This window comes from Ostrea edulis, chromosome 1 (genome assembly GCF_947568905.1).
Source record: "Ostrea edulis chromosome 1, xbOstEdul1.1, whole genome shotgun sequence".
NCBI classification, from domain to species: Eukaryota; Metazoa; Mollusca; class Bivalvia; order Ostreida; family Ostreidae; genus Ostrea; species Ostrea edulis.
In genome coordinates, this window is record NC_079164.1 from 52,122,832 (window position 1) to 52,137,748 (window position 14,917).

Genomic DNA, 14,917 nt, shown 5'->3' on the forward strand with positions numbered 1-14,917 from the left:
TACAAAGGAGTGCTATTTTTCTGTTTAAGAGGAAATGAAGAAATTTGTTAACTTGTACAGCATTTCATAAGACTTAGCAGTTTGTTACTGGGCATTTTTGGCATTAAAATTAGGTAAAATTGATAGTATTTGGCATTAGGAGTGATACTGTTTATTGATACCAGTTATATAAAGACCATTTATTGATACCAGCTATATAAAGACCATTTATTGATACCAGTTATATAAAGAAAATAAATGCTGTAATGAATGAACTTGAATAGTTCATAGTAAAATTATTATGTCTATACTTTGTTTTTGCATAAAACAATGTACAAGTTAAGAATTTGTCTAAACTGAAAATTGACAGGGCTATTTTATGCATGAAGTGATCCTAGTTCTTTTTAAATGAGTATATATAAGAAAAAAAATCTACTCATCAAGAACCATAAAGCTACAACTTACCAGATTTAGATGTAAGTATTCTCATATAGTGTAGATTCTTGTTCAAAAACATGACCCTATGTTGTTCATTTTGTGCCTGCCAGGAATTGGACCACAATAGCAGTTTAATGTTTGCATTGGAACGTGTAGGAAAAGAAACACAAGGGTGCAGTTTGTCAAATAAATGTAGAAGCATCCCTTTGTAATGCCATCTTTCTTTTCAGAGTTTGTTGTGCTTGGTGAGAAAAGGGTTACAGACCTTTCTCGCCAAGAATACCAAGGTAATAGTATGTGGAGGGTCTTGAGGGCTGTGGATAACTCGGCTGTTTTATATTGCCCCAGCCCGTGTTTTGGTCAGAAGCATGATGTTTAGGTTTGACTATGTAGAATAATAAGTGGTCATTGTATTGGAAATTGGATTTGGTGACTTGATATTTCAGCAGTTTATGAAAGATCAGTGCACCCAAGCACCCAATAGGCACTTAATCCAGGTGTAAACATCTTGATTTGCATCTATGTGTAAACATCTTGATTTGCATCTATACATAATTGAACAGGCATGCTTAAATGTTCACTTCAATGTAAATTTAGTATGAGATTCAAAGAGTGATGCTATCCCATGTACTGGGTATGCATGATGCACTCTTTTACTCCAACTGTGGGGACAGGACAGTATTGTAAAATAATGATGACCACCAATTTTTTTCCCCACAAGCGTATCAAATTCATGCACCTGAGTTTCTGTTATGGTAATATTCAAATGATTTTGCATATATGGTTAAGTGATGCATACTGACATGGATTATGTCAGGATTACTTTTTTTCCCTGCTAGTCAACACTGGCAGCTTGGCTAGTAAATAAACTTTTAGTAAATTTCATACACTGATTTTAGCAATTAATATTTTAGATGTGTATTGTATTTAATTCTTTAATTGGGAAAGGATGATTTTACGTAAAATCACAATCTGAAGTTTTTGTACAGTACGTGTACATTTAAGTCCCAGTCATACCAGATTATAAAAGTGCAGATCGCACAAGTTTTGAAGTGTATACAATTGTTTGCTCAAGTTCCAACTGATTGATGATACTATGACCTAAAATTTCAATCATGCCATGAATTGGTAGTAGGTTAATATTCTGATTTCCCCATCAAGCATATGTCACGCATGATCTCAGGAATGGTTTTCAACTTATATCCTAGTATGGATCTATCAAGGCGGAGCAACTGTCATGACACACAACTCGTTACCATACTTACTCCTCTTGTAGCACTACTGTACTGCAGAGATAATTCAGAAGTTGGTCATCTTCCATTTAATAATTATCTTACTAGATACAGCTAGTATTCAGATAGTTATGATTTGAAATCAAATGCCCAAAATTTTGAATATGTTAAAAACTTTTGTGCAACTGATTTTGTGCATATAATTGTGCACAACCATTGCAATCAGTTTCACATTGCTCTTATGATATTTCTGCGATTCCAACATTATTTTTTAAGAATCGTAATTATGTGTGGCTGGGGTTTAAGGTCATAAATGACGTTTCTCAATAATATATGATTTTTTGTGACATTTCGGGTACAATTCACTTGCATCCTATCTTGCTTCTGCAAATATTCTTGGGGTTTATTACCAGGTCTGTTTTAGAGTTAGCATATTTTGATGAAACCTGGATGTGGCAAGTAAAAATGTAAGCTCTTGTGTATTACAGAAGGTTTTATATATGGACATTACTAAGTTATTGTAGCAAAGAAGGGGAGAAAATCGGAGATTGAACCTGAGACCCTTGCATTACTGGTTAGGTGATCTGACCACTGAGCTAATCAGGCCAATATATATGAAGTATAGTTATATTACTACAATATGAAATTTAAGCCTATTTTGGAAATCATACAAGAAATCTTCATATTGCGGAGATGAAAAAATAGTTTACAAACAAGTGGCAGAAACGTCGCATATGACCTTAGGTAAACACAATAAATTATTTGATGATATAGCACTCCTGGAGAGGGTACTGTAGATCACTTTTATTTTGTGAGACCTTTATATCCATGTGGACACAATGATGTATTTATTCACAAGACAAGACATAACTTTCATGAATTATTACTTGTTGCTTTAGAGTTTATTTGCAAGAAACAAATTTAAGCAAAGAGTTAGTTTTGAAAAATAATGCGTAAATAATGTCCCTCAAATAAAATGTGATTTACAGTAGTTTTCAAATTGTTGATGCATGTTATGATAGCATGTAGTTTGTTCTATCATTTGAAATGTAAGCAATGTCTCTTTACAGCTAAGGGCTATTCCAGAAATAAATACATGGGGGGGTCGGGAGGCACCTTTTGTATATACCAAGCACCCATAAAAAAAAAAATAAAAAATTACCCCATGACCCATCAAATTAATAAACTCATTTTACAATGACCCATCTAAAAAAAAAAAAACTAACCAGACCCACCACAAAAATATTTTTAAAAATGAAAACGGTACAAATCTCGCGAGGTTTTCGGGACAAACATTCTAGTCAATGACGCGGTAATGCCTGTGCGACATTGTATCACAGTAGTTCTGAAGAAACGATGTCACATCAACAATGAAAGGCATCTATGGCGGGAATGTTGGAAAGATTGGGAGTCCAAACGATGCTATTATCATGAAATGGGTATGGATATGTTTTTCCACGAATCGTTCGTCTTCTAATGGAGCCCGCACCCAGAGGCCTCTATATCACCATCACACCGACTGATAAATATAATGCATCGGTACCCTCGTATAAATCAACTAAGGTTTGCCTATTTTTATTAGAAAACGGAATACCTATTGGTTTCAAAATATTCCCAAAATCGATGCACTGTAAACTGTAATAATCTACAGAACAGAGTTCGCCGCCATCACATCCAAAGGGACCCTACTAAACGCGCCTCTAATTTGAAGAGTGCCGTTATGGAAAGTTATGCGCTGCAAAGAGCGACAACTCGAATAGTTCTATGTTACTTCCGATTTCCGATTTCGAAAGCAGCATTTCGAAAGCACGTTTTCAATTTTCCCTCCGACGTTTTGTAACCAACACGACAAGAGCGACAATAAAAATATTCTGAAAACTCTACACCCACATGGCACAAATTAAAACAATAGAAACTACCCACCACCCATAATAAATATTTTTTTAACAGTCCAACCACGGACCAATTAAAATATGAAAAACTACGACCACCCATACAAAAAAATATCGTTTGCCGCCCAACCCCCCCATTTGATCATTTCTGGAACAGCCCTAATTTAATGTCAATTTCTTTGGATAATTGTAAATGTGATGTAAACTTATTTCAGTTTTAGCTCAGCTGAAAAATAATAGGGTCATTTGATGTTTTCTGATGAAAATTTGAATGTATACATGTCTGTCCATCATTAACTGTCAACTAGTATCAGCTAAACTAATAATTATGACTTGCTAAAATTTATCCTTTTAGAAGATATTCAACATTTGTCGAATGAGGACCGACAACCCCCTCCAAAGGGAGAAAAATTATCAATGAATCGTGAAAATAGAATGGAATCTTGAATAGACTATAGCAAAACTTGTCAAAACCACAAATACTTTATATACATGATACAGTCTTGGAAAGCTGCAAGACGCTGTGGAAAATATTGAAGATAAAATGTAATAATTTAATATTGTAAATCAATACATTGTTCAACTTTAAGTAATTGAAAAATTTGGTAAGTCAGCTTCATAGTATTAGCAATGTTGCATCACTCATATTTTTAAATCTGAGTTGTTAAGGGATCTAGATCTAGGTTATATGCAGTATATTCAAAGCTATTACCATATTAGGTTAATAATTATAATCATGTATTGTAATGAACAAACACAAGTCACTGATCATCTGATCATCCATGCATGTCTAATCTGGTTAATTAAAGTAACATGGGGCTTGGTTTACTTGAGAAATGACTTCTTTTTTATCATTTTAAGTTTTGGTTATGATAATGGGATCTTGGAGATTTTCAACTGGCTGACATGTTTTGGATGCACGGTTCTGGGAGCTTTCTGGCTGATCCAGGAGATATCACATGTTTGATACCAGTTGTGGTTCCTTTAGAATTTTGCCATCTTAGCAAATGTGTCATTTATTTTCTGCCATGCCAACACTTCTGCATCATTTTTTGCTCACCAGAGCCAAAGGTTTCTTCTTCAGAACTACTGGGCTATGATTAGTCATAATATGTCAGCATCCTTAGGTAGTGTATATTCAAGTTTCTTGGAATCAATGCCACAAGGATAGGTTTTAGCTGCAATATGGATTCAGAGTTTTACATGGGAATTAATGGGAAGAAAATCTTTTCGACAAGAACAACAGGGCCATGATTAGTATTCAGCACCCACAGGTCGTGCAAATTCAGGTTTGTTTGAATCATGGTCTTGGGATGTAGAGTGGGGCCATAATAGGGAATTAAAATTTTGTATTAGAATGTATTGGGGGAGGGGGATTTTAAAATCTTTTCAAGAACAAAAAGCCCATTCTCAGGTAGTGCACATTCAAGTTTGTTTGAATCATGATTCCAGGATGTAGGATGGGGCCACAATAGGGGATATTTATATGTTAGTAATATTGATGTTGTGGTGAAGTCATTTTAATGATAAAATACTTTCTTTGGTTTGTTAAATGGAAAATGAAGTTCGCAAAAATTGCAATTTTTTCCTGCAATGTTTGCGAACTTCATCTCCCGTTAAACAAACCGAAGAAAGTAATTTTACTGAAGTCTTCCGTGATTCTACGGTCTATTGTTGTGTTTCCCCTTTTGTCGGCAGGATTTCTCGGAAGTGGTTCAGTGGATTTTCATGAAACTTTCAGAAATAGCTATTGAAAATATCTAGAGGGGTTTTTGAATTTTTGTCAGAATTGACTTCCTGTTGGCAAATATGGCTGATTTTGTATGTAATTTTCTCTGAGGCATAAGCAGATTACACATCGAATTTTTGTGGTTAAGAGACTTGAGTAGTTAAGTGTTTGATAGGATTTTGACATAATTATTTTATTGATACTACTTATATCTAGAATAAAGTCATTTTTTTTCTTCCAAATTTCATATCGGTTATTAGTTCTGCACCACTTTCTGTGTTTCTTTGTTCACCCTTTTTAACTAGAGCACTTTCAGATTGGGATGTGAAGGTTTCAGGGATATTGGGCAATAAAGAGCTGCTGTGATTGTAGGGGAAAACACATCTTTATATTACTTTCAGTTGTCACTGGAAGTGACAGAAAATGAGTAAAATTTTCTCTCTCTTTTTCTAAAAATATTATTTAGGGATGTAAAAGTATACGAAATGAAGTTTAAAGTTGTTTTTGTGTGTTTTTATGCACTTTCATGCATAGGAGATGACTAGAATTTTGTGTTCTTCTTTTTAGTATTTCTCAAACTATTTGAGATCGAATTATGAAACGTGTGTGGATGATTTAGTCTATAAATGCAGTTATTGGTTTGACATTTATGTCCATCACTTCCAGTTGTCACAGGACAAAAATTCACTTCCAGTCGGCAGGTCTGCACCACTTTTAACAAGGTTTCTGATAAAGGCACCGAGCCGAAGAAACTTATAAAATATTATGTTTGTCCATCCTCCATATTTGGTCACATAATTCTTTTCACATGATTGATTGTTTTGTTGTTTTTCGCCACACTTAACAATATTTCAGTTATATGGTGGCGCCCAGTTTTTATTGGTGGAAGAGAGAAGCCAGGTACAATGCACCGACCTTCCGAAAATAAACTGGGAAACTTTCTCACTTAAAGGTAGGAGCGGGATTGGAACTCGCGCTGACCAGAGATGAGAGGCCGTGTGATTTGGAGCGCGATGCTCTATATAACCACTCGGCCACGGAGGCCCCTCTTTTCACATGATTATACTCGCTAGTATATATTGTTACTTGATTATTATATATCTGTACCACACCAATGAGATGTTTCTCATGGTTTTAATAAACTAAATAAAAGGTAAAAATCAATCATATTATCCAGCAATTTCAACAATGCTGTGAAGTAGATTGCGGAATTTGTGGATGGAATGTATATATTCACAAGCAGGCAATGAATTTCAATAGAAATTAAGCAGAGTACACACATTGGATGTAATTAAAATCCTATGCAGCTAGGGTGGGTTGGTAAAATGGGATCAAAATTTTGTGGGTTTATAATATGGCATCAAAATTTTCATGGGAATAAAAGGGTAAAAAATCTTTTAAAAATCTTCTGAAGAAGAGCAGGGCCAATTTGATGCAGGTGAGCATTGAGGCCCATATACACTTGTTTTTGAATGTGAACATTAGATCATTTTCTAGAAATGTTTTAATTTTGGTTCGAGTTGCATGCTTTCAGTAGTTTGCTTTCATTCAGGGATTGCTGACATGAGGCTTTGATCATTTCATTTTTCAAAGTTTGAAATTAAATTGTCAACACACATTTCAAAATTTTGTCATAAAACTTGTATCATTCAAGAGAATTCTCATTACTTGCCTGAATTTCTTCATCTCTGCTATCATTTCATTTACTTTGCTTATCAATTATATGCAAACTTTGCTGGTCATCCAGGATTTTGGGTTGTTGATCCACATAACAGAATTATTTTTGCGTAACTAAATTCTTAAAGAATTGAACATTTCACTACAAATTTTAAGACTGCTGATGTTCAATCGCGATTTGAAACAGTCTTAACTACCCCATAGTATACGTGAAATTTCTCGCATGACAATTCAGGTCTTTTAAGGATATCACTGATAGTAGTAGCTTCACTTCAAGTTTTACTTAAATAATGCAACTGTTCAAGTAAGAGATGTGGCCCAATGGACCTCATGTTGTGTTTTTTAATAGTTCACCTGAGCTGAAAGCTGAAGTAAGCTTTTCTGATCACTTGTTGTCTGTCGTCTGTCTGGCTGACTGTTTGTCTGTCTATATATAAACTTTGCACATTTTCGATTTTTTCTACAGAACCTCTGGGTCAATTTCAACCAAACTTTGCAAACAGCATCCTTGGGTGAAGGACTTTAAAAGTTATTCAAATGAAGGGCCAAGGGGAGATAATCACAAAAATGCAAAAATAGGGTGGTCATTTAAAAATCTTCTCAAGAAGAACCATTGGGCCAGAAGAGCTGAAATTCATATGAAAGCTTCCTGACTCAACTTTGTCAAAACCATGGCCCCCGGGGGTAGGTTGGGGCCACAATAAGGGATCAAAGTTTTACATGCGAATATATAGGGAAAATCTTAAGATATGGGCCAAGGTGACTCAGGTGAGCAATGTGGCCCATGGGCCTCTTATTGACAATGCAATAAATTTATCATATAATTGACAATGTAGTGAATTCATACAAATTGTTATTTTTTAACAAAGTTATAGAGTTATATGGCCAGATTGGATATGATCAGCATTACCATGATCTTAAAAGGGGTATGTTTTTGTCACAGTATGAAATGCAAATATAAAATGAATTTTTTTTTTACGAGTTTTATACATTATATACAGGTGACTCTTGATGGCTTGAAGTTGCAGTTCTTGATTTCTTGAAGTGAAATCTTCTCTTTATAATATTAAGCAAACTTCCAATCTCTTTAAGTTGCTATGTGTAGGCAACACAACACCTATGCTTCTATTTGGGGGTAGATATTGTTTAATTGGTCAGTTTTAACCCTACACCTGTGCTTTGTTTTGGGGATAAATAATTATACTGTGTATAATTTTCATGATGACCAGATAGACCTCTCTATTATAAAATTTTAACCCTATCAGCCTTTGATCTCTCAAACTCTTATTAATCTCTTGAAATTTTATCAAGGTCCCTTGAATTTTGAGTTATTGAGAGTCACCTCTGTCTCTCTCTCTCTCTCTCTCTCTCTCTCTCTCTCTCTCTCTATTTGATAATGCTGTATATGAAACAATGTGCTTGGAAACAAGGGAATAAAACTACAAATTTTTTCGTTTGTAGAGAAAGTGAAGGAAGTCCTGGGTTATAGTAGATTTGACACTATACGCTGTCTGTCTTTTCATGGGAAACATCTAGGTTGCAAAAGACTTTGTACCTACCCCAACTGTAAGATGAACAAATGTTTACCAGGGTATGAGGTGTAGATCTATATCAGATTTTGTGCCAAAAGTATTCGATCACTTCAATTTTATGTCCACCAGATCAGAAATGGGGCATATGGTTTTAGGTCTATTTATTTGTCGTAACTTTTGAAGTATTACAAGAAGGAGACTTGAATAATTGGTGAATTGAGTTACCAATGTGAGAGCTATATGATAGATGAATGTTGTGGTCATTAGTAAAGCTCAGATGCCATTTCTACAATAGACATGGCTTTGGTTGTCATTGAAACTTGTTAGCTGTGAGAATATGTGGAAATGTACGTGACTCAAATTGAGAGGGAAGTATTGCCAACTGAAAAACAATATTCAGGTCTCTATACTTTTCTGAATCACTGCTACTTGAATTTATATTGAAACTACAGTTTGAGTTTCTGGAAACTTTTGTAAACAATGTTGCAGAAAGGATGTCACTTTTCCATAGGGCCCTCTAGACTTCAATGTCAATGAACTGCTGATGTGAGGTCACATAGAGGGAGTGTTATATGTGATGTGAGGCCTCTTAGAGGGAGTGTTATATGTGATGTGAGGCCACTTAGAGGGAGTGTCATATAGCAATGTCAATGCAGATTTGATTTACATAAGTGTAATATTTTAACTTGCATAAATTGATACAACACCAAAAGTGTACCAGGGGTGTATCAGTTTCCCTCTGTTGTGGTGTTATGGTATATCTGATAATACAATAAGTATGTATGACAAGTCATTGCAATGTGGTGAAAATCTGATGAATTCTACAACACTTTAATGGTAGAAGTATTTGGGCAAAAGAATTTGATTTGATATTTGAATTAAAATCATAGTGACCGAATACCTTTGGCAAATGCAGGTGGTCGGTAAAGGCAAGCTTTTGTTGACAGGTGTCTTATACATTGTTCTGTAATATTTTAAGCAAAAGTTATTTCTGCAGAACTGCTATTGGTGTATTGTGCTCAGGAATCAGTGGGTGTGCTGTCAATATAAAGTGAGTGTTCAGTGGTGTATTATTTCCCAGTATAATGGCAAACTAGGACAGTGAAAACTCAAATACCCCTGTACCACAGAACACACATGCCTCCATATTAATCTATACACACATTGTATTTGTTTTGACTATAGGATAGAATAGATTTATTGAAACCTATTAGGGGCCCTTGAGGGCACACAAGTAAACATACATAACATGTCACCATTAAAAAAAACCCACAAAAGTATGAAAAAGAAACTGACTACAGAAGATTATAGCAGATGGAGATTATCTGTAATAAACACATGTAATTAATATATACATACAAAAGAGAACCTGTAACATGTACACTTGTACTAGAGTATTAGCATTGTTACTCTTTTACATTTGTTTGGTTCTAATTTTAAGATTGTATAATGCACTATTTCTTGTTTTAAAAAATTGTTTTGACTATATATACCTTTTAATTCTGATACAGGAGGATATTAAGGAAACTGATGTGGCTGATCATGTTTATAAGATAGAGAAAAAGACTAATGCATGTTGAATCTGCTTTCTAGTTTGTATCCTGACGGTACACTTGATGCTTGCTACTAAATTATAATAGACGTGTATATATCCTATATACAATCTAGACTGTCTTTAGCCTTTTATGTATAGACATTTATCTCCAAACTTTGATTCAGATTTTTAGTGACTATGATATCCACATTATGAGATGTTACCTAACGTAATCATACAACCAAAGCCAAGGAAAATTTAACACTTAAGATACAGTAGGGGCTATATATTTGCAATGTATTCAACATCATAGACTACACTAAAAGACTTAATATTATGGGTGAACTTTTATAGAGGTCTACTGAAGGGTTACGTATGACAGTCTAGACTGAGGGAGGTACATGTATGATTTTTTTTTCAGCACTCTGAAAGTATCTAGATCAGGAATGTTAGTTAGAGACAATAGAATCTACATCTTATTCTAAAATTGTATATTATTACACAAGAAGGGAGAAGACCATATTGGATAATTACTGAATTATGTTTCATGATCTTAGGTACACCACAGGGCATATGTGAACCTCCCAAATTCAATGTAGAAGCCTCCATCAACACAGACTGCCTCAACTGCTTCTGTTTTGGACACACTACCCAGTGTTATAGTTCTGATTTACAGATTTCAAAGGTGAGGAGGATCTGTTGTTGCAAGTCTCTTGAATTTAAGATAGTTGATGTTCTGGATAAATGCATTGAAAGACTTGATGTCTGGTTGTTACAGATTGATCTAGTTGGTGAATTGAAAATGGTGAATTTGAACTCATCCTTGCCAATTGATGAGCGTTATGTTGAGTACCTGCCAACTGGAGAATATGGTGGCTTCTACCAGGTGGGAGACGGACTAAGATTGGTGCCCCCTGGAATCTACTACTGGTCGCTTCCTGGAGAATTCTTAGGGGAAAGGGTACATAGCAGGATCTGTAAATCTTTGCTGAAATGAGGTTCATGTGATGTATTTCATTTCTTTGATTTGATATCTGGTAGGTGCCGATGAATTAAGATATTTTTCTCTTTTCAGCTTACAAGCTATGGAGGAACCTTGCATTATGATATTTACTATTCCCTTGGGAGAGATCAGTCCAAAATTTTAGACCAAGCTGATGTGATAATGAGAGTGAGTTACACTTTACATAATTATATTGAATTAGAAAGAAAGATTGATAACGATGATGTGCAGACACTTTTTGTTGTTGTAAATTTTAGACCTGTTGTTTAAAATGTTGTAGGAGTTGTAGGAGTAGTGTTGCCTATCTCCATCTTTCCTTATTAGTGGAAAATTGTGAAGATAGAGTGTTTAAGGGGGCTCACTACACCCAGAAATAGTTTCTCAAATCAGTACGAATTGATTTAATTATAAAAGATATGATGATATACTATAAGTATATATGCCGAAAAGGCAAAAAATATACAAATTTGGATAAAAACATGATTTTCCGAAAAATTATTTCAACACATATGAACGAAAGACTCTGGGGGATTTCAACTTGAGATCTGCGGTTCACCAGCCCAATGCTTTAACCACTGAGCTACGATGATAGACAAACAATTCGATCGATATAAATAATTTCACAAAACATTTGAATTGCCATCTTGTGACGTGGTGTCATACAGAGTATAAGCTTTAGTGTAGTGAGCTACCTTAAAAACTTTTCTCAAGAGTCACTTTTTGTATGAAAGCTTCCTTATATATATAGTTTGTTCAAAAAGAATATTCTGCCTAATTTTTCAATGCCTAACGTTCTCATTTATATAGATAAATCTATCGAGTTTTAATTTTTACATGTTTTATTCATTAGATTTAATTATCAACATTTCGATTAACTTGTGCAAGATAAATGACTACCATGAATTTTTCAATCTCACAAAAATGTACAGGTAATGCAGGTAACACAGATAACATCCTGTGTATTTGGGACGGTATATACAAGCTAGCAGGGTTTCCCCGGGCTTGGGGCTTCACACCTGCCTTAAATTAGCTTTCCCCCCCCCCCCCCCCCCCCCCCCCCCCCCCCACTGAACTTACCTGAGGAAAACCAACCAGTTGAAAACCTAGGCCTTTAAGTACCCTAACTGCTAGGCTAATGCAACAGTATTTACGATAATAGAAATTGACCATTACTGAAGGATGTACATTATATTAAGTTAAAACACCCTGATTTGGCAGAATTACTGTACAGTGTCAATTTTTGGAGAAGGTACAATCATGAGGTACTTGGAAGGACTTGATTCTATATTAATTGTAATACCTGTCACATTAGCTTAGTGGTTATAGCTTCACTTCACAATCTGAAGGCTCAGGTTCGATTCCTGACGCTGCATCAACACAGGTAGTGACTGTTCCTTTGCCAAGCACCTGGCATGAAAAGTGAAAGTTGCATGTTTTTTCGAATATGACCTTGAAAACGGAGTTTTATCTTCTGAGGGTATTAGGTATTTCTTGTGTCCACCGGTAAGGTAACTCTTCTGAGGGTATTAGGTATTTCTTGTGTCCACCGGTAAGGTAACTCTTTTGAGGGTATTAGGTATTTCTTATGTCCACCGGTAAGGTAACTCTTCTGAGGGTATTAGGTATTTCTTGTGTCCACCGATAAGGTAACTCTTCTGAGGGTATTAGGTATTTCTTGTGTCCACCGGTAAGGTAACGTTGTGGTTATACTTGAATTTCTTAATTAGGCCACAGTCAGTACATTAACATTTATATTTGTTTTCAGGGCAACGGCATTACAATCTACCACAGATCATCCACCATTGCTGTCCCAGAGGGTAAAACTCGCTTTGAAGTTCCATTACTGCCTGTAAGATTACATTTTATCTAATATTGTTTGTCTATTTTGAGCTTTTCTGATCATGGATTGTGCAGTGCCTCTCTGTGGACCGTCTTTTTAAAGAGACACTACAGCTCATTTTGCGCAAAAATCATGAAATGACAATTTTCCTAGCGCTTTCTCAATTTTTGTTGCATTGTTGAAAGTATGAACTTTGCGAAAATAACACTTATCTAAAGTTAAAAATTATCGTTTTAACGTAAAAATTAATACTTTTTGATGGCCTATACAAAAAATATCGAGTCTCCTCCTTTCAGTCTTCAGACGCATGCGCATAGACAGTAAACAGTGCAGCATGTCGTCCAGTGAGAGAAAGTGTAGTTGATAGATCTAGAATTTTGACAGATTCTGTGAGAAAAGAGGTAAAAATAGAATGAGATAAAACTCATACGTGAAATAAAATTTACCATGGTATCAGTTTGACCGTTGGAAAACAAAGAGTTCGGAGAAACCCATGTAACTCAGTGGCGGATCTAGGAATTCCGAACGGAGTGTGAAAGTCAAAGATTAGCCACAGTAATCGACCATTCTGGTGCAAAATTTGGATTTTCATTCAAAATCTGTGGCGTAAAATGGGAGGGGGGATCCTGCCCCCCCCTAAATCTGCCATTGAGATTAGCTGCGAAAACACTACTTTTAAAAGTAAGTGCTATTTTTATCTGAACACGACACGTGTTAGTTGTAAAAACATCGGTCAATGGGAACATGGAAGGGTTTCTGTTGAAATAATGATTGATATAATTACTTATTTTAAGGAGCAGGGAATACTCTTATACTTGAAAGGTGAGTGTGGACCTCCTTGAAGGGGAATTTAAATAATTTCCTACACAACACCTTTGCTGTCATTCAAAACCACGTGATGTAAATAAGCATTCAAAAGTCCGAGTCAGAATGAAGAAACCTTTGAATTCCGAACGATCTTCAAAACGCAGTTGAGAGTAAATTGATGCATCCCAATTGTTCAAAATTGTCAGTATCGATATGAATTTTATCATTTTATCAATACATGTTTTAAAAAACACTTTATTAAAATGTGGAAAATGAGCTGTAGTGTCTCTTTAACTTTTCATATTTTGATATGTTCACCAGAACTATTTGGCCAATTTCCATCCAAAGAGCATGATAGGATAAGGGCACCTTTTGGCCACATTTTTCACTTTAATTTCAAAATAAGCTTAAAACTGTGAAACTTAGTAAAAATTTATTTCAAGATATATGATCACAATCATAAATGTAAGTTACTTAAACCACAAGAATGCCACAGATTTCATGAAATTTAGGGTTTCAGAAAAAAAAAAATTGGCATGCCATATTTTTAAAAAGGTTTTTACATACATTTTGATTTTGGAAGCACCAAGCACACATTTTCTTTCATATCATTTTTAGGTCACTCAAGTCAATCAGGTGACCTTATCGGTCTGCATTCATTATTTTATGTTCATTTCTTAACAGATGATACACAATGTTCTAACTTCTTGATAACTGCCATTCCAATTCTTTTCAAATTTGATATGAAGCATCTTTGAGACAAGGGGGATATAAATTGTAAATTTCAGGACTCCTGCACCCCCAAGTCCTTAGGAGTAGGGCAAAACTGTCAGAAATTTACCAATTTTCAAACATCTTCTTTACAACTCCACATATATAAAAAAAACTAAAGAACACATCTAAGAACACATCTTCGTGTAAAGCAGGAAGGCCTCTACCAAAATTGTAATGGTCCGACTCCAGGATGGGCCCAAACTTGGTATATAGTATTTATGTGTAAAACATTTTAAAAACATCTTCTTTAATGCTATTGATGCTAAATTTATATCTAGAAGGAGTAGGTAGTCTTTTACCAAAATTGTAAATTTCATGATCCCAGTAGGTGAGAGTTTTTGGTTCCAGGGTAGTGCTAAAATTACTATATTGATTAATGTCTTCTTTATTTCAAAGATTTCTTTAAGTTTGCTGATAGATATCAAAACTAAATGCATATTTGGAAAAGCAGAAAAGGATGTACCAAAATTGTGAATTTTG

General features: G+C 35.0%; 1 protein-coding gene across 11 annotated transcripts in view; it reads left to right on the forward strand.

The window, feature by feature from the left end:
- Positions 1 to 14,917, forward strand: part of LOC125650138 (basement membrane-specific heparan sulfate proteoglycan core protein-like) — a 251,179-nt gene that overhangs the window by 136,662 nt on the left and 99,600 nt on the right. For all 11 annotated transcript variants that reach the window (XM_056153518.1, XM_056153520.1, XM_056153516.1 and 8 more), the window contains 4 exons: positions 10,571 to 10,698; positions 10,792 to 10,974; positions 11,089 to 11,184; positions 12,782 to 12,865. In XM_056153518.1, coding sequence (XP_056009493.1) covers positions 10,571 to 10,698; positions 10,792 to 10,974; positions 11,089 to 11,184; positions 12,782 to 12,865 — 491 coding nt within the window. The remainder of the gene's footprint in view (positions 1 to 10,570; positions 10,699 to 10,791; positions 10,975 to 11,088; positions 11,185 to 12,781; positions 12,866 to 14,917) is intronic.